This window comes from Sorex fumeus, unplaced genomic scaffold, assembly GCF_029834395.1.
Source record: "Sorex fumeus unplaced genomic scaffold, SorFum_2.1 ptg000058l, whole genome shotgun sequence".
Taxonomy (NCBI): domain Eukaryota; kingdom Metazoa; phylum Chordata; class Mammalia; order Eulipotyphla; family Soricidae; genus Sorex; species Sorex fumeus.
Genome location: NW_026606115.1, coordinates 20724058 through 20745480, shown reverse-complemented (window position 1 = coordinate 20745480; position 21423 = coordinate 20724058). Strand labels below are relative to the sequence as shown.

The following is a 21423-nucleotide window of genomic DNA, read 5'->3' as shown; positions in this document are numbered from 1 at the left end:
TCACACATCTCCCATCCAGACTGATTCCTCTAGCCATCATTTTCTTAGTGATCCCTTCTCTATTCCATCTGCCTTCTCCCCTCCACTTATGAGGCAGGCTTCAAGCTATGGAGAAATCCTCCTGGTGCTTGTATCTACTATCCTTGGGTGTCAACCTCATGCTATGTTATTCTATACCCACAAATGAGTGCAGACCTTCTATGTCTGTCCCTCTCTTTCTGACGCATTTCACTTAGAATGATACTCTCCATGTCTATCAACTTATAAGCAAATTTCATTACTACATCTATTATAGAAGCTGGATAGTATTCCATTGTGTAGATATAACAAAGTTTCTTTAACCAGTCATCTGCACTAGGGCACTTGGGTTGTTTACAGATTTTGTCTATTGTGAACAGTGCTACAATGAACATATTGGTACAGATGTCATTTCTACTGTGCCTTTTTGCGAACTCGGCATATATTCCCAGAAGTGGTATTGCGGGGTCATATGGGAGCTCAATTTCTAGTTTTTGAAGGACTGTCCATATTGTTTTTCAGAAAGGCTGGACCAGTTGGCACTCCCACCAACAGTGAAGGAGAGTTCCTTTTCCCCCATAACCACGCCAACACTGGTTGTTTTTGTTCTTTTGAATGTGTGCCAGTCTCCGTTGTGAGATGATATCTCATTGTTGTTTTGATTTGCATCTCCCTGATGACTAGTGATGTGGAGCATTTTTTCATGTGCCTTTTGCCCATTTGTATTTCTTTCTTTGAGGAAACTTCTGTTCATTTCTTCTCCTCATTTTTTGATGGGGTTGGAGATTTTTTTCTTTGTACAATTCTACTAGTGTCTTGTATATCCTGGATATTAATCCCTTATCAGATAGGTATTGGTTAAATATTCTTTCTCATTCTGTGGGCTCTTTATGTATTTTGGTCACTGTTTCTTTTGAAGTGCAGAAGATTCTTCGTTTGATGTAGTCCCATTTGTTTATGTTTGCTTCCACTTGCATGGTCAGTGCTGTTTCATCCTTAAAGATGCTTTTAGTTTCAATGTCATAGAGGCTTCTGCTTACATTTTCCTCTATGTACCTTATGGATTCATGTCTGATATTTAGGGCTTTAATCCACTTTGATCTGACTTTTGTGCCTGGCATTAGACAGAGGTCAGAGTTCATTTTTAGCAGGTAGCTATCCAGTTTTCCCAGCACCACTTGTTGAAGAGGATTTCCTTTTTCCACTTCACATTTCCTGTTCCTTTGTCAAAAATTAAGTGGCCATATATTTGGGGATCTGTGACAGCATACTCAACTCTATTCCATTGGTCTGCAGGTCTGTTTCTAGCCCAATACCATGTTGTTTAAATTACTACTGCCTTGTAGTATAGTTTGAACTTAGGGAAGATGATGCCACCCATCTTCTTTTTCCCAAGGCTTGCTTTAGATATCCATGGGGGTTTATTGTTCCATATGAATTTCAGGAGTGTTTTGTCTATTTATTTGGAGAATGTCACGAGTATCCTAATTGGGACTACATTAAATTTATATAGTGCTTTGGGCAGTATTGTCATTTTGATGATGTTAATCCATGAGCAGGGGATGTGTCTCCATTTCCTGGTGTCCTCTTTTATTTCTTGAAGAAATGTTTTATAATCTTCCATGTATAGTTCTTTCACCTCTTTGGTTAGGCTGATTTCAAGGTACTTGATTTTTTGAGGTACTAGTGTGAACGGAATTGTTGTTTTTTTAAATGCAGTTTTCTTCTCTTTTATTATTTATATATAAGAAAGCCATGGACTTTTGGGTGTTGATTTTGTGGCCTTCCCTTTTTCTATATTGACCTATTGTGTCTAGGAGTTCTTAGGGTTTTCTTAGTATCCTATCTTCTACAAATAGTGATAGTTGATCTCATCCTTTCCTATCTTTATGCCCTTGATATCTTTTTCTTGCCTAACTGCTATGGCCAGGACTTCCAGTACTATATTGAATAGGAGTGGCGAAAGTGGGCAACCTTATATCGTGCCCGATCTTAGAGGGAAGGCTTTTAGTTTTTCCCTATTGAGAATGATACTTGCCGTGGACTTGTGGTAGATGGCTTTGACTATATTGAGGAAAGACTGAGTGGTATTGCTTATATATTGGAATATTATATATTGATTACACATTTTCAATAAATAGTGTTTCCATAAGATTTTATAAACTGGCTGAAACAGTTTGCATTTTCTGAGACAGTATACTTGTTTAATTGTCTCCATACTCTTCCCAGCACTTGTTGTTTTCAAGGGTAACAAACACATTCATTAGACCTCTACCACTATAAGATAATCACTTTCCCAAAGCCCACCCCGGCCAAACACATATGCACAGCCTCTGATCCCATTGCATTAATATTTAGCATTTAAATATATCTTTTTGTTTGTTTATTATTTTGGGGACCACATATGCCTATACTAGAGGCCTAATTTCTGGACTTTGTGCTCATGGACCGCTCTGGACAGGCTCAAGGGACACTTTGGGGTGCCACAGATCGAACACATGTAGACCATGTTAAGGAAAGTACCCAATGTGCTGTACTACATCTCTGCTCCCACATTTCAATATGTGAATGTAGAGGGGTGAGGGCAGAAAACAGTCCATAAAAGCTTTTATAGAGAATTTCTATATATTCCATTCTTAGATTCACTAGTAGCATCTGATGTTCTATGGTACCTTTATTGCAGTCACTTATCAATTATTAAGAAAAACAGCACTGTGACACTGTCCTCCCATTGTTCGTCAATTTGCTCGAGCGGGCCCAGTAACATCTTCATTGAGAGTACATAATTTTTTTTAATTTACCAATTTTTCTTTTCCTGCTTTATTTAAATATGCCAAGTGCATTGAAAAAAATGTTTTCCAAGGTTTTTGCATAATTTTACAACAGAAGTGTTAGGTCCTACTGCTTCTATCAGGAAATAAAGCAGTAGGAACATATGTATGTTACTAGGTAAATAAGTCATCTTCAGAGTAGGATAAGGTAGCAGGGATTACTGGCTAGGATAAACAATTGGCCATTTCATAATATTAATTGTGTAATGATACACAATTATCAGGCATGATAGCACAGTGGATAGGGCGTTTGCCTTGCATGCAGCCAAACCGGGTTTGATTTCTCCATCTCTGTCGGAGAGCCAGGCAAGCTACCAAGAGTATCCCACCCACACAAATACCCAGGGCGTATTCCTTATATCAAAAACAGAAGCATGCTGAAAGTAGACTGTAGGCCAAACACGATTGTCACCCATTGTCTCTTTTGCAAACCACAACACCCAATAAGAGAGAGAGAACAAAAGGGAATGCCCTGCCACAGAGGCAGGGTAGGATGGGGGGGGATAGGGAGTGGGAGGGATACTGGGATCCATGTTGGTGGGAAATGGGCACTGGTGAAGGGATGGGTATTTGATCATTGGATAATTGAAACCCAAGCACAGATATTTGTAAGTCTGCAACTATACCTCATGATGTCTCACTAATAAAAGGTAAAGGTAAAGGTAAAGGCCCTCCCGTTGATCGTCGATTTGCTCGAGCGGGCCCAGTAACGTCTCCATTGGAGACTTTGTTGTTACTGTGTCTGGCATATCGAATACTCTCGGTAGCTTGCGGGGCTCTCCGAGAGGGGCAGAGGAATCGAACTCGGGTCGGCCATGTTGGCCGCTTGTAAGGCCAACGCCCTACCCGCTGTGCTACTTTCAAATAAACAGCTAAGGGCTGGAGAGGTAGTACAGAGGGTAGGATGTTTTTCTTGCATGCAGCTAAACCCAGGTTCAATCTCTGGCACCCCATATGTTCCCCCAGAGCCCACCAGGAGTGTGCCCTGAGTGCAGAGCAAGGAGTAGGCCCTTAGCACTTCTGGGGGTGGCCCCAAAAGAAAACAAGTACAAAAAAACCCAGTTCAGTTTTAAGTCAGGGTCTTTTAAAATGTTTTTTGAATCAGTTCCTTGCCCTTTACACAGTTCGGTTCATAAATAATGGAACACCTATACTTCAGACTGCCACATTTTTTCTTAACCTTTGTTGTTGCAATGACTTACCATTGCCACCACCTTCCCCCTTTGTTACAACGACTAGGGATCAGCACACCTGATTGCAGTATTAACCAAGATCACACATTTTAGTTGAGGTGCTCGCACTCATTTGTTTGCTGTTTTGAGGCAGAAGCTGTACACCTTAATGTGACACCATACTCAGAAAGGGCACTGCCACTACCGTTGCACCACACATGTAGTAAAGGGCCAGGGAGGGGTCAAACAGCTCTATGCATGGAAGGCCACTGAGGTAGGCCCCTTTTATTTATTTCAACATTTTCCCCCAGTGCACTAGACAAGATAATTTAATGTATAGTAAAGCATCACATATTAAAGATTTAACTACTCTATTTTACAAATCCAGGGCTTTGCTTGGTTTGATCCCTAGTACTGCATGGTCCCTTGAGTACTACCAAGAGCAACCTCTGAACTCTGAGCCTAGAGTAGCCCCTGAGTACTGCTGAGTGTGACCCCAGAACAAAGCAAACTACAAATCCAGGAGCTAATCACACTACTGGGGAGTCAGCCCTTGAAATATTGACATTCAGGTATTTTGTGACTTTATTTTTCTCACAGCGGGTAGGGCGTTCGCCTTACAAGTGGCCAACATGGCCGACCCGAGTTCGATTCCTCCGCCCCTCTCGGAGAGCCCGGCAAGCTACCGAGAATATTGGATATGCCAGACACAGTAACAACAAAGTCTCCAATGGAGACGTTACTGGGCCCGCTCAAGCAAATCGACGATCAAGCAAATCACTAATAAAAATTTAAAAAAAACAGTAACAACAAGTAGCAACAAACCTCACAATGGAGACATTACTGGTGCCCGCTTGAGCAAATCAATGAACAATGGGAGGACAAGACATAACAATTGAGTAACATATCTGTCTGTTTGTTATCTACTTAGGTGCAGGGATTCCTTCAGGCAATAGCTATTTACTTCTAACAGGATTTTATTATTAGAATCTGCCTTTAATTCTTTGAAACCAATCTCAAAACTAGTCATAGAATATTTTGGCACAGCAACTCAATTGGTACACATCTAATAGTTTTACTAAAAAAATTTCCAATTGTATTATAAGTTCAGTCAAGAGAAGATCTTCATTTTCTCATTGCCTACATATTTTCTCCAAAGGAAACAGTTCTTAAGGCAGAATGCTTATTGTTAAGTATACTATTCCTCTCAAAAACATTCCGGAAACAAAATTTCTTTCTGTCTGCATAATTTTCTTTTCAGGTTCTTTATTTACTCCATACTTTAATTGAATCTCAACTCATATACATATATGCCAGAAGTGCATTGGACAGTCGATATATAAGAAGTGATATGTAATAAAGTTGTCCTCAAGCAGTTAACATTTGGAGAAGCTTGACAGAGGCACCCTTGTTTCTCCATTTTCTGGGCAGCAGTTTTATCTTAGAAGTATGTGCTGCAACTTTTGATCTCTTAGTATTCCCCCCCCCCAAAAAAAAGAGAAATTTGGAAAATTCTACCTAGGAAAAAGGCTTGTATATTTGACAAAATTTTGCTGAAATTAACGTTGCTCTCACTATAGTAGTGCAACATCTACATTTTAGAAATTTCCCTGTAGGTTGACTAGAACCTTTGATCAAACACTAGCCAGTTTGGAGTTCTCATTTTTGCCTCTTTTAGTAATTTAACCATTACTAAATGAGTTTCACGGTTCCTGGTATCTTCCAAAGTACTCAGTCATTTTTTTGGTTGTTGCTTTTGGTTTGAGGGCCACACTGAACAGTGCTCCTGCCTTATTCCTATCCCTATCTTAGAGATCACTCCTGTTTGTGACTATGTTTGATGCTGGGGATCTCATGTAAAGTAAGTGCCTTAACCCATGTACTACTTTTACAATACCCAAAATACTCAGTATTCATCCTGGGTGTACAGATTTTTCATAGACCTGTCACCCCTGAGGCAAAAATTGTTATATCCTTACCAATTTTCTAGTGTTGCTAAGAGAATGAGCCCTAAAATAAATCTCAACTCAATTGTAGTTTCCATGCACAAATATCTTTCCACTGACCCCAGAATATATTATTGGTGGGAATTTTAAGGGAATTTAGGAGGAAGTAGTATACTGCTACAAGTTTTGCTATTCATATCTACCATTTAAAATAATTGCAATAAACAGTAACAGAACCAACAACATTGAAAGAAAGATATATAAACTTCAAGAATGAAATTTAATAATGTGACTGTAGGGTAGCAAGCTAGGGGTTGACAGGAGAGAACTTGGGAACACTGGTGGAAGGAAGTTGACATTGGTGGTGGGATTGGTACTTGAACATTGTATTTCTAAAACTCAAATATGAATAGCTTTGTAAAACAGGGTGTTTTAGTAAAATAAAATAAAAAATAAATTAATGAAAAATATTTGGATAATATTGAGTCCATGAAGGTTTGTGGAGTTTCACATTTTTATAGACCTGTCTTTAATTTGTGTTAGTAGATGCTTGATGATTTACTAAAATAATAATTTACTATTCAAGTATACATTCCACAGAGCTAATAAAAGTTACGGAAAAACTGAACTAGCTCAATTAAACATGAAATAATAACTTTAAAGTCAAATGAGTCAGAAAGATAGAGACAGGCATAGAAAGATATCATTCATCTGGGGAACATAAAGTAACAAAATAGGAGACTAACACCCAATAGCTGAGATAAGTACCAAGAGGATTACTCTATGTCTTGGAGGCCAGCCGCAAATGCTGAAGGGGGGAGGCAGCTTAGATAGAGAAAGGAGCACCAAATAAAGGGTGTTGGGAGGATCATCCAAGGATGGGAGATGCATTCTGAAAGTAGACTATAGACCAAACATGATTGCCACCCATTGCCTCTTTTGCAAACCACAGCACCCAAAAGGAGAGAGAGAGAACAAAAGAGAATGCCCTGCCACAGAGGCAGGGTGGGATGGGGGGGGGGATAGGGGGGAGGGATACTGGGATCAGTGGTGGTGGAGAATGGGCACTGGTGGAGGGATGGGCAATCGATCATTGTGTAACTGAAACCCAAGCACAAAAATTTGTAAGTCTACAACTATACCTCATGGTGTTTCACCAATAAAAATTTAAAAAATAAAGAATACCTTTAAACTTGCCTATAGGGTTGTGAATTGTATCTAATTGTCAAAAAAGACTGCATGAATTTCAGTGTAATAGCTTTTCCCAAGTGGAGAACAATTTTCCATCACTAATCTCACTTTACAAATCTTCATATCAATATTTTATGGTAGTTTCCTCAAGAAATACCATAAAATACTTCATTTTTTGACTTTTATAGAACTTGAAATATATTGAATTTTCTCAAATTTTGTATAAGCTTCTTAAAATGAAAATAATTTAATTTTTTTTAATTTCTAAAATGCTTCTAGTCAAATAGGAACCTTCATTTACATCTGGTATCCTCAATGACGATGCCATAACTTTTTAAACTTGTTTCTGTTTTTCTTTACCTTAACCTTCTTTCTTGAGTGAGAAAAATGATTTTTCAAAAGGAGACAATATGCTACATATGTGAAAATATTTTATATTTGGAAAGATGTGAATCTATCTTAAAGATCCCAATTATTTATTGATCACATATCATAATTTAAAACTATGGAGCTGTGAATATGTAGCTTATCCGCAAAATATAGAGGAAACTATATTATACATATTATATTAAATTTTCAGTCAGCCCTAAGCAAAATTATGAACTCTGTTTTCTGCACAGCGGTAGGGCATTTGCCTTGCACGCAGCCAACATGGCTGACCCGAATTCAATTCCTCCGCCCCTCTCGGAGAGCCCGGCAAGCTACCGAGAGTATCTCACCCGCACGGCAGAGCCTGGCAAGCTCCCCGTGATGTATTCGGTATGCCAGACACAGTAACAACAAAGTCTGCAATGGAGACGTTACTGGGCCCGCTCGAGCAAATCGATGAACAATGGGAGGGCCTTTACCTTTACCTTTACTATCGTTCCACCATATCTTTTAAGTACATACAAACACATAAATACACACTTCATTTCTGCCACTGTGAGGCCATCCCACTGGAAAAATCAATCACTTTTCCTTTGATGTAAATAAGGTTCCAACTGTATCCTACTTTTATGAGAATGTACATTTACTGAATCTTGTCGAATTTTCAAAGGAAATAAACCCAAAAGCAATGCAGTTTTCCTTAAGATAATCCAAATGGCTATTATCTAAAAAACAACTTTGAAACAGTTGTGTTTGTACTATTCATAGTTTATATGAGGTTTCATCTTTGACATATGCATATTTATAGTCTGCCTAAAACATATATCCTTCGTATATACCAAGTACACACTAGATGCACTATCTAAAATGTGATTTCTATTATGAACTGCCCTATAAAAGAATCTATAAAGATGAAAACAGTTATTCCAATTCATATTTTAATTTTATTTGATATCTTATTTTGGGGGACCACATCTGGTGATGTTCAGGTCTTACTCCAGTCTCTGTGCTCATGGATCATCCCTGGCTGGGTTTGGGGGACAATAAGGGAAGTTCGGAATCAAATCCAACTTTAGGTGTCTGCAAGGCAAGTGCAGTATTACCCTTTAATACATTATATTGCCCAGTATTACCCTTTAATACATTATATTGCTTCTTCCAGTTATTCTATAAGTCACTAATTAGTGAGATCACCTAATAGTTGTCATTCTTTTTCTTGCTTCACTTAATATGATATATTCCAGTTCCATCCAAGTTGCATTGAATTGAATGATTTCATTGCTCTTTGATGCTGCATAGTATTTCATTATGTATGTATATCACATCCTCAAAATTCAGTAATCAACACGATTCTTTTTACATCACTCATCCATTGACATATGTGATCCACTTTACGCTTTTACTCTTAACCTATCCTTTTTAAATTAACCATGTTAATTATAATTATTTTATATTCACCACATAATACCAAAAATTTACCATATCTGACTATCATTCTGACTGTATGTTTGGCTTTGTTTTTTTCTTTTCATCACACTTTGTAATTTTCTTATTGCTAAATCAGACAAATGATATATTAGGCAAAAATTAGATTTTTTTGCGTGAAATATTGTTTATTTGGCTAGGAGATGGGACTTACTTCATGTGTACTACAATTATAGATATGAAAACCTAAAATTTTCTATAGTTTATTTCATTATATTTTCCTATAGACTGCTTCTTCAATAAGGTCTGCACTTCTCATTCCCTTTAACTAAATGGCCTTGCTGTCTAGTAGGACCCTAATTGATGTGGTGATAAGTGTTCTGTAATCCTATGGTAAAGTCTTTGAGTGAGACTGTACCTCTGGGTTATGACCTTTAAGTAGTACTGCTCATCACCAGCCCCCCTTCCAAAGGCAATGCAGAAAAACTTTGAGGGAGCTGGAGTTGCATATTTACTTTGCCTCAAGACAAAATTTAGTAGTTTAAGATATGGAAAGTTACGCTGTGCTCATAGAAGAACAGTTGATTTTCTCTATAACTTTGCCACAAGTCCAAAGGAAACTCATATTAATTCCCCCTTTGATTATGTTAAGGAAAGTCTTAGAAGTGAAACTCATGAACGTGTAGGGGCACACCTAAGATTAGATCCCATGGAGCCAAACTGGTCAATTCTGGAACCCTAGTCACATGGACTGCAAATTAAACAATACCAGTTCTGGCTGTTTTTTTGATGCCAGTGTACTGTGATTCTCGGCATCTGTTTCTACCAAAACTTTTGGATTCTGCTTTGAGTAAGCTGTGAATCTCAGTATTTTATTTCTTTTCTGTGCCATGCAGAGATCTGCTCAGGACTTACTCCTGGCTCTCTTTTCAGGGTTTACACCTGCCGAGGCTCTAGGGACAAAATGCAGTTCTGGGACTCCAACAGAAGTTGGCTGAGTGTAAGCAAACACTTTACACTCTTTGCAGCCCAGATTCTAAGTATTTGCCACTGCCTCAAGTCTAGGGGCACTAGTTTTCCCTGGATCTGTGAAGAGTTGCTGATTTACATTTTGTTTAACATGTTTCTTGTATGGAAGTGATAACTTCTAAATTATTTTAATATTTTAAATAATAAGTTATGTCTAAAAAGTTTTGATGTTGCTGATTTCTGTAACTTTCATCTATTATTAATACAATTGCTGATATTCAGATTTACATATACTTACCTCCAAATATTATGACTTGGAATGGAAATAGTTACATTTAAAGCTACTGAAGTAAATGCCAGGATCTTCTCCTTTGTACCCTCCATTTCAAAAGAAGTAGCTTTAGTGTCATATCTTGCATAGCCTTCAAATTCCTGTTCCTAACTTCCCTCCTGGGAAATACTATATTACTTTTTTTTTATGTGACCTTCATCTTTTGAATTTCTTTCAAACTAATTTAAGTAAAAAAAGTTATCTCAGAACTAAAAATTAACTATGTTAAGGAATTACTCCATGTAGTATTTCCCCCAGCATGTGCTGCCGGCTTCCAAGCCATGGAGCCAACCTCCTGGTACTTATCTCAACTATTCTTGGGTGTTCGATTCCAATTCTGTAACTTTATATTCCCCAGATGAGTGCAATCTTTCTGTGTCTGTCCCTCTCTTTCTGACTCATTTCACTTAGCATGATACTTTCCATGTAGAACCACTTGTATGTAAATTTCATGACTTCATCTTTTCAAACAGATGCATAGTATTCCATTGTGTAGATGTAACAAAATTTCTTTAACCAGTCATCAGTTCTTGGGCTTTCGAGGGTTTTTTTTTCCAAATTTTGGCTATTGTGTACAGTGCAGCAATGAACATAGAAGTGCAGATGTCATTTTGACTGTATTTTTCGCCTCTCTGGGATATATTCCCAGGAGTGGTATTGTAGAGAGGCATCCTGAACTCTCACAAAACCTCAATGAGCTTTGTCGCCGTGTGGATATGGTCGATCATGCTCTTTGGAACCTGGCTTGCTCGCAAGGTTGTCCTTTGCCTAGTGTTCTGCCAATCCTATTCAGGATGACTCGAGTGAATAACTTGTAGATGATGAAAAACAAGTAGATCGGGTGATAGTTGTCGATGTCTCATTTCTTGTACAACTGGATGGTCCTGGCAGTTCTACATTGGAACAGAACCTTGCATTCAGACAGGTAGCGTGCGAAGAGTCCAGCCAGTGTATTGATGAGTGCTGGCAGCAGATTTTTCGGTGTTCGGGTCTGACCTTGTCTGGACCTGGTGCTGTACACTTCTTAACCGATGAAATGGCATGTCAGATTTTGGAAGGGAGAACGTTGGGAACAACATATTGATCCTGCAGAATTTGGTATGTGGGCAAGTGGACGTGGCTATCGGAAAGATCTGAGTAGAAGTCGTGGATAACCTTTTTCATTGCCCTTCTGGAAGATGTGGTAGATCCATCAGGATGTCGGAGGGCAGTCATCTTGGTCTTGTAGTTGGCAAAGGACAGGCGAGAATTGCAAATACTTTTCCCGGCTTCTGTCCCATCAGCCAACACTGCTGCTCTTCTCTCTTTGAGGCTTTCCTTTATCACTTTTCTGCACAGCTTTGGGAGCTCGGGTGTTAGCTTGTGATTGCCTGAGGCTCTCGCCAAAATACATTCGTGAATGATCTCGAGAGTTTTCTAGGACAGATGTCTTTTTGTGGCTTTCTCCCTCTCTCTCTCTCTCTCTCTCTCTCTCTCTCTCTCTCAGCATTCTTCGCACAATCAAGGATGTGCTGAACCAGTTGATCGTATTCTTTGTCTATGTTATCAACTACCGCATATTCCCATATTGCTGCAATAGTGCCAAAGAGCTCCCAGTTGGTGGTCATCCTGGGAGTTCTCTTCTTAAACTTTGAAGCCCTTTCTCCCTGCTCAATGAAGTAGAATTTCACAAGAAGGAGACGGCGGTCTCCTTAATATAATAAAAATTTTAAAAATCTGTTGTAAGCATGACTCGAACACTTTATTCTTTCTACATTATCGGTAGTATATATATTGTATATATTGTCTTTTCGTTTAAATTTTAATATTTTCAGGAATTAGACATTAGGTCACTGTCCTTCCTTTGTTCATCGATTTGCTGGAGTGGGGCCCAGTAACATTGTGAGACTTGTTACTGTGTTTGGCATATCAAATATGTCACGGGTAGCTTGCCAGGCTTTGCCCTGCAGATGAGATACTCTCGGTAGCTTGCTGGGTTCTCTTACATCCAATGCTTGACACTTACTAGGGAAATGAAAAAATCAGTGATAGATTGTTATGAATTTATACTTACTATTCTGCATAATTATATCTGTTTGGGCTCATACTCAGGGATTATTCCTGGCTCTGTACTCAAAGATCTTCCTGTGGGTTCGGTGGACTACACGGTATGACATGGATCAAACCTGTATCTGATCTGCAAAGCAAATGCCCTACAGGCTGTACTATCTCTTGAGCCCCTGCATAATGCTTTGTAGATATAAACAGTAACTTACTCTTTGATTTTCAGATAAAAAAGTTCTAGATTATTTTATTGTTATAGTTAAGGAAATGTGTCTACAATGTTAACATTTATGGTCTTGTACAAGCAGATCTTTGACACAACAAAAATTGCCAGTACCCTCCACCAATGTCTTTATGGCATTTCTAGTCCACATATTCATTCCCCTCCAACCCTTACTCTTACTTGGTAGTCTTAGTTTTGTAATTCAGGACCAACAATTTGTCATTCAAATACTATGCTAATTTCCTTGTTTGGTTTGGCTTCTCTACATACTACAAATGAATGAGATCATCCCATACTTGTCCTTCTCGTTCTAAATTATTAGACTTAAATGTGATAGACTACATTTCTATTCATGTTTTATCACACTGCAAGATTTCACATTTTCATATAGTCGTATAGTATCCCATTGTGTAGTTGTGCCGCAACTCATTTATCCATTATTCTTCCAATTAGATATTTGGCTTGCTTTTATGTGATAATATATATACTAAGCAGAGAAATTAATATAGATATGCATACATATTTTCAAATAAATGTTTTTATATTCTTGGGATAGGAACCAAGAAATTGTATCACTCAGTAAAATGAAAACTCTAGCTACACAGTTTTCCATAAAGGTTGAATAAGATAGTATTCTCATCTACATTGAATAAAAGTTCTCTTTTCACTCCATAACCACCAACTCTGGTTTCTGATTTCTTTAATGCATGATGTTTTCTCTGTTGTGAAATTTTACCTCATTGTAGTTTTGATTTGCATTTTCCTGATCATTAGTGACAACAAACACTTTGACACATGCCTATAACCTGTCTAACTGTCCTCTTTATGGAAGTATTTGCTAATCTCTTTTCCCCATTTTTGGATAGGGTAATTTTTTTGTTATTTTGAGCTTTATGAGTGTTTTATCTTGGATATTACTCATTCTTCATATGTATGATGTGTGAATATTCTCTCCCATTCAGTAGTGTCTTTTAATTTTATTTCACATTTCTTTTGCAAGGTTAAAATATTGAATATGATGTAATTTCATTTATTTTTGGGTTGTTTTGGGGGGGTTATTTTGTGTTTGTTTTTAGGTGATGATCAGGAATTACTCTTGGCTCTGCACTCAGAAATAACTTTTGGCAGTTCTCAGGGGACCATATAGAATGTCAGATACAAACCTGGGTCAGCTGCATACAAGACACATGCCCTATCATATTCTGGATTGTTCTGTTTGTGTTGTCTGCAATGTATATCATGAATTCTGGTCTTAAGATCGTTTAGCCATTTTGAATTAACTTTTTGTAGATTATGTCATACATATGAATTCAGTTTCATTGTTGTATGTAGGTGTCTAGTTTTTCTTATACTATGTTTAAAAAGACTTTCCTTGCTCCACTTTCTATACCTACTTCCTTTGCCATAAATCAACACTCCATAAAACTGATAATTTTTGGAGCAAGTGAGATAATTTAGGAGGTAAAACCCTTGCTTTGCATGCAGTCAACCTGAATTTGATACCCGGATTCTCAAATGGTCCCCTGAGCACCCCTAGAAATGACTCCTGAGTATAGAGCCAGAGATAACCAATGAGAAATGCCAGATGTGGCCCCAAAACACGCAAAAAAAAAAGAACTGAGGACTTATCTCTGGGATTTTAATTATGTTCCACTGGTTTGAGATTTGATCTTTATTCCAGTATCATACACTTTGATTACTTATAACACCATAGGATAATTTAAATTCTGGACTGCACTGTACTGCACTATCCTCCTGTTGTTCATCAATTTGCTCGAGTGGGCCCAGTAATGTCTCCATTATTACTGTGTTTAGACTTCTTATTACTGTGTTTGGCATGTTGAATACATCTAGCTTGCCTAGCTTGCCTAGCTTGCCAGGCTTTGCCGTGTGGGCGAGATCATCTCGGTAGCTTCTGAGAGGGGCTATTGCTTCAGCCCAATTTAGATTCACAAAGTGAAATTCTTACTGTATTACTTATTCTCAGTATATTGTTCACTATCCAGGAATTTTTACTATATGGTTTCATATATATATATATATATATATATATATATATATCTAGGAACACTTTTTTTCTAAATTTTGAAGAATGTCATTGGAAGTTTTTTTAAAAAATTGAAACTTTATCAAAGTGCCATAATTTGCAAATTTATTTATAGTTGAATATTAGACATACAACATTGCCCGTTCCCATCATCAGTGTTAACTCCTTACACCATGTTCCCAGGTTCCCTCCCATATCTCCCTCTCAATCCATTTCTTGATGTGGATTTTATTAAATATGAATAATGATTTAGGTGGGTCAGTGTTTGGCAATCTTTCTAATCTATGAATACAGAATTTTTCCATTTTCTAGCTTTGTCTTCTTTTTATTTTAATCATGATTTACATTTTATTTTTTAATGTTTTTATTTTTTGTTTTGGGTCACACCCGGCAATGCACAGGGGTTACTCCTGGCTCTGCGCTCAGGAATCACCCCCCGCGGTGCTCAGGGGACCATATGGGATGCTGGAAATCGAACCCGGGTTGGCCGCGTGCAAGGCAAACGGCCCTACCCAGTGTGCTATTGCTCCAGCCCCATGATTTATATTTTAGATGTCTAAGTCTTTCTCACACTTTGTTAAGATTATTTCTAGAAATATGACGCTTTTTGTCACTTTTAAATAGAACTCTTATTTCTTTCTCTTCATCATTTTCATATGTTAATGTAATAGATTTTTATATACTGATTCTACCTGAAAGTTTTTATTTAAGATTATATAATTAAGGTACCTTATAACTATAATCATAAATTAAGTAAGGCTTACAGATGGAAGCCTGGCTCAAGTACTGGGGCAGAAGGCAGTTGGGATAAACAAAGAACCACTATGACAATAATAGTTGGAAATTATAGCACAGCGGGTAGGGCGTTTGCCTTGCACGCAGCCAATATGGCCAACGCGAGTTCGATTCCTCCACCCCTCTCGGAGAGCCCGGCAAGCTACCGAGAGTATCTCACCCTCACGGTAGAGCCTGGCAAGCTACCCGTGATGTATTCGATATGCCAAACACAGTAACAACAAGTCTCATGATAGAGACGTTACTGGGCCCGCTTGAGCAAATTGATGAACAAGGGGGGACTGTGATCCGTGATCCGTGATAACTCTTGAGGTAGTTTAAGGGACATAATAAACTTTCAGCACCTGAATTGCAAACCATAATTCCCAAAAGGAGATTAAAAAATAAAGAAGAAAAGGCCTGCCCTAAAGGGAGACTGTGGACGGGGAGTGGTTGGGAACTTGGGGTCATTGGTGGTGGGAAATACATACTGGTAGAGGGATCGGTTTTGCAGTATTGTATGACTGAAACCCAACCATGAAAAGCTTTGTAACTGTGTATATCATGGTGATTCAATAATAAATCGATAAATGAATGGATTAATGGATATTTTAGGTAATATCCAGCCTGTAAAAATACCTGTTTCAAGAAACTGCTCTGAGCCGGGGGTGTGGGGGCGACTAAAACCTCATGGGAAGGGGGGCGTTCCGGTCCGTCCTTCACGCCCTACCGAGGTCACCAGTTGCCCCCCGCGAGCGGCTCTCCAGCACGGCCACGGCCCCAGAAGCACAAGGACTTAATGCAGAACCCAGCAGCTTGGAGCAGAAAAGTGAACGGACTATGCATTGATCCAGGCCATCAAGTCTGCCGGAGGGGAAAGGGTGTTGCCCCATTCGCCCTCTCCTCTCTGGAAAGAAAGATGGCGGCCACATGGGAGCCTTGTGGACAACAGGTATGAGCTGGGAGTGTGGGGGCGACTAAAACCTCATGGGAAGGGGGGCGTTTCGGTCCGCCCTTCACGCCCTACCGAGGCCACCGGTTGCCCCCCGCGAGCGGCTCTCCAGCACGGCCAGGACTCCAGAACACAGAAACCAATTTCTTAACTATCTGACTTTCAGTAGAAATACTTCCAGGGTCAATAGGTAAAAGAACAGAAATCCAAAACCAACATTTAATTCTTGAACCCAGCCGTAGAAAGCAAATCACTTCACAATGCTTTTTCAGCATGTCTGATTTGGGGGGGGGGGTAAACTCTAAATAATAGTGGTGAATCTTTTATTGAAACAATGAATCTAATCAAAGCAGATAGAGTGTTAACTAGAATTCATCTGCCTCACAGGGACGGGGAGGGGTGGGGGGTGGGGTTTTATTGGGGTTCTTCATGGTAAAAAATAAGTATTGGTAAAGGGAAATGTGTTTGATATTTGCATGACTGAGACATAAACCTGAAAGCTTTGTAACCTTTCCCACAGTGATTCAATAAATAAATAAAAAAAATAAAAAAAAATTAAAAAAATAAAATTAAAAAAAAAAAAAGAAACTGCTCTGAAAACAAAGAGAGAGATATTTTTCCGGAGGCACGAGGTCAACTTTCTATACCACAGATAACAGTGGCTACCTTATGCATGAGACTTGAAATCAAAATTAATTTATGGTGCCTAAAAAACCTCTGGCACTAATAGGGGTTCTTACATAGAAGATAACACAGAACTGAAAAATTAGTAGTAGATTTGTCCATTACAAGGAGAAGGTACAAAGATGATGAATTTCCATATTTTTTCTTGGTTAGGTTTATTTTGGGAGAAACAGCCAGGAAGAAACTTATTCTGGAATAAAAATGAACAAACTCTTGGAAAAATATGAATAATTTGCATATTTATCTATTTCATTGATAATACATTTATTTAAAGGGCACAGGACAGTGACAGAAGATAAAACTTCCAGAATTATACTTTCAGTGGGCACAAAAATGGGTTCATTTAAAGAGTGTATCTTGGTGAAGATTATTTTGAGCTTAAGATTTCTATATGGGAGAATCAGATTCTAGGAACACTCTCCCTCCTGTTCAACAGTAAGTCCATTCTTCTCTCAAATGGGAAACAGAAGATAAGAAGCCAAACTAGTTTGCATCATGATCACAATCATCACGACCACCCTGTTGTTTATCGATTGCCTCGAGCAGGCACCAGTAACGTCTCCTTCGTCCTAGCCGTGAGATTTTAAAAAGTGCCATATTTAAGACTCTTTCAGGGTTAGGAGAATGTGACCCATCATTGTTACTGGTATTTGGCATATTGGGTACGCCACGGGGAGTTTGTCAGACTCTGCTGTGTGGGCAGGTTACATTCGGTAGCCTTCCAGGCTGTCCAAAGTAAGAACGAGATAATAAGATGTATAAACTTCCAGAAGCTGGATTTTATAGTTTCTGGGTCTTGGCCATTGATGGGATTGCACGGCGCCAGGGGGCCTGTTGGTGGGTGTGACCTCTGCCTACTGGAAGATGGAGGATCTGGGTGGAGGATGCTCAGCCCCAATCCAAGCAGGCTTGGAGATCTCAGCCCCGGGACCTGCATGCTTTTGTTCCTCTGCTGGTACCTTCATGCGTGTGGAGAGTGGTCTCAGCATGGTTGTGGCCGGTTCTGGAGGTCTTCGGCTGCCGGAGCTCTGCTTGGGGTGGGGAGGGAAACTCAACCCACCCCCTACCCAAGGGGCCCCGAGGAGGACAGCCAGACGAGGGGGCAGGAGACTCTGTGCTGTTCTCTTCCGGGAGCTGGGTTTTATAGCCTCTGGTTTGCATATCAATAAATATAAATTCAGATATACATGGAGTGAGCCTAATGCAAACAGTCAATTTTGGTTGTTATTTTTTTAAATCACTTTAATCCATTTTACTCCTACAAAAAACTTTAGGAAAATATCACAGAAATATTTTCTAATTGAAAGATGATTTAAGACACTATTGTCAATAACTTCATTAGGATCCAGTTTGAGCTTGTAAGAGGGGGACTGTACCTAGAAGCCACTTTTCTCTAAACACTTGTCCTTTCCAACTCTATACTAAATTTCAGCAAATTTGACAGTCCTCAACCTTCAAAGAACATACGTCAAAAAATAAGATAACATTTACTTCCAATAATCTGATTTTCCACCTAAAATGTTTTGTACTTGAAAGTATGTATTTAAGAACCTCACTCTGGAATGTAGTGTCAGAGTTAACATATTTTAGCCTCTATTTCTCTCTATCTCTTTGTTCACAAGCAGCAGGGTAGCCAGATTCACCTCTCCCAAAATACAGTTGAACATTGTTGAAATAATAACTCTCCAAAGAAACAGGAGGCACACTCCTCAGGAAATGTTCTTGGCAACTATGCTCCTCTGTGAAAAACACCTGTTCCTAGCCATTAAAGGCTCTTTGCAAAAAGAAGCATGAGAAAATGTCACAGAGGGCAGAATTTCTTCTCTGGGAGGAAGGAGAAAGACAAATGATGAGCAATGTCTGGAGAAAGAAGGGTCACTGGAGGGGGTTGGTGTCAGTAGAGGATTAGGACATAGGACACGACTGCTTTTTTATTTTTGGACAAAAGGCAAGAGAAAAGTAAACAAGGTTTTCACCATTATGGGTAGTTAGAAAACCAACTCTACCCTCAGTTTATTTCTCATAAAGCAGTCATGTCCAAGACCCTTTCCTTACCCTCTTACACACTCTTGTAAAAACACTTATCTTTAATATAAACTTCATATTTCTGCAGGTTTTTTCCCTTGACTTTCATAGCATGGTACAAAAATTCAAATTTTTATAAGATGAAAATAGAATATAAACATCAGTGTTTTCTTTTCCCATACATATCATATTTGCTTCATGTATGAAAAGTCTAGGGAAATGTTAATATTTTCTTTTGTTGAGTGAATTGTCTACTACTTTCCCTTCTCATCTGACCTTCAGGTTAAGATTCGTTTTTTGTATTTTTTTGTTGCAGGTCCTACACATAGCATTCTAGTGACCTGCATGACATATAACCATCTGTAGTCCTTGTATAGCTTCTATTACCCCAAATCAAAAGAATTCACAAAGAATACTGTCTTTATTTCAGGCTTCTCAAAGAACATCTTGGAGAAAAAGAAGTTGAGTTGGCACTAATCTTTGATTCAGTGGTGGAAGCTGACCTGGCAAATTATACCTGCCATGTGGAAAACAGAAATGGACGTAAACATGCCAGCATTCTACTGCGTAAAAAGGGTATTTACTCTTATAACTTATCGCTTGCTTCACTACTAAATAACAACTGAATTTAGATTGTGTTTCCTGGTCTTATTTTATCTTTTAGTGTGAGCTTTTGTTAAATACTTTATCTTTCAAAGGAAAAATGTCTCTTTCTATAGATAATAGCATATATCTATGGTTTGCTTAGGAACAGAAGACTATAAAATAAAGGTAAATATTGTTATTTGTTAAATCTAGTGAGATAAAATTAATTATAAGTGTAGACAAGATCTTATGGGAGTTCACATGAAATTCTTTCTTTATATTTCATCTCCTATATTTTAATTATATTGCTTAAATGAAATGCAAGATATCACGTTATCATAATATGCAAAATATAAATACATAAGCTATATTATATATAAAATATATAATAATAATGAAATATATTATTATAATTCATTATCTTATATTTCATTTAAGAAGGGAATGGAAGACAAAGCCATTTTTTAATAGCAAGACTAACAATGAATGAGATCTTCTAATTTCCTTACATGTCATTTTTTTATTCCCCCTTTCTTTCACTGTTGCTGCTGCTGTTGTAATGACTAATGAGTGAATAATTGGTTTTAGTGCTCATACACTTTAGTTTCAGTGTTTGCTAAAGATTGGAAACTTGGTTTCAGTATTTACATACTTTTGTTTTCTGCACTCACTGCGAATTGAACATCTTGACATGCTTGAACAGTTTATACAGTGGGGACTGCACACTTGTGATTTTGGCACACAAGTTTCAGCACACTAGAGACTGACTGCACACTGTTGTAACAGTGCCATTGATCCCAAAAAGTAGTGTCACATAAAACTTGTGTACTGGTACTGGAGACTGAGTTGAGGCTTCATACCTGCTAAGCGAGTGTTCTACCACTGAGCTCTCAATGGGAGTTCTGAATTTATAATAAAGATTATAAATGATATTTCAGCTATAACTTTGTGTTAAAGGACTTTACACGTGCATATATTTTAAGAAAGTAATTTGGCACTTATGGGAATCCCCTATAGAGCTGGTTCCAGATAGGGTGGACTTTTTATATAATGGAGAAAGAAACAAAAGTAAACATTTACAGATAGTGAGATAAAGTTTGGTATAAAAACAATCTTAGCAGTTGAAACAGATTCTCAAAACAGTTTTCATCATGTCAAAACTATTGATTCTGTAGAAATATTATAAAATATTCTAAATCAATGTTCTTGTTGTCTAAACTATAGAAGAATATAACAGATTCAGATTACTAGTTGTATCTCCTAACTATGCTGAAATTTCTCATTTTAACTTTGACCGGGACTCTATCAGGATCATGAAAATGTCATGATTAAAGGAATATGTTTTCTAAAAATCTCCCTAGAACAACTTCTTACCATACTTGACTAATTTCTAGCTTAAAACGAGGAACAGATAATTATATAGGAGTATAATATGGAAAGAGAAGTTAGGAGATCTTAGGTCAGCCACATATTCAGCTATCTGGGGTAATTTTTCTGATCTGACTCCAAAGTCTTAGAGGTTTTTTGTTGCTGTTTATTTGATTTTGTTTCTTTTATTGGGGGTGTTGGCTATGGGTAGTGGTGCTCAGGAATTACTCCTGGCTCTGCACTCAGGTATCAATCCTGGCAGACTCAGGAGACCATATAGGATGGTCCTGGGGTTGCCACATGCAAAGCAAATGCCCCACCTACTGTTCTATCTATCTGATCTACTAAGCACCAGTTTCCTCATTAGTAAGATTAATAATCTCATCTGATTTGTAAGTCATTTTGATATTCAAACAATAAAGATATGCCACGAAATATAGCAATTTGAATAGTGTGTTACTACATGGAAC

The 21423-nt window shown here is 38.2% G+C and overlaps 1 protein-coding gene across 1 annotated transcript in view; it reads left to right on the top strand.

The window, feature by feature from the left end:
* The window catches only part of IL1RAPL2 (interleukin 1 receptor accessory protein like 2), a 738026-nt gene that overhangs the window by 670331 nt on the left and 46272 nt on the right, over positions 1-21423 (top strand). Inside the window, exon 7 of the mRNA XM_056125692.1 lies at positions 19431-19576. Coding sequence (XP_055981667.1) covers positions 19431-19576 — 146 coding nt within the window. The remainder of the gene's footprint in view (positions 1-19430; positions 19577-21423) is intronic.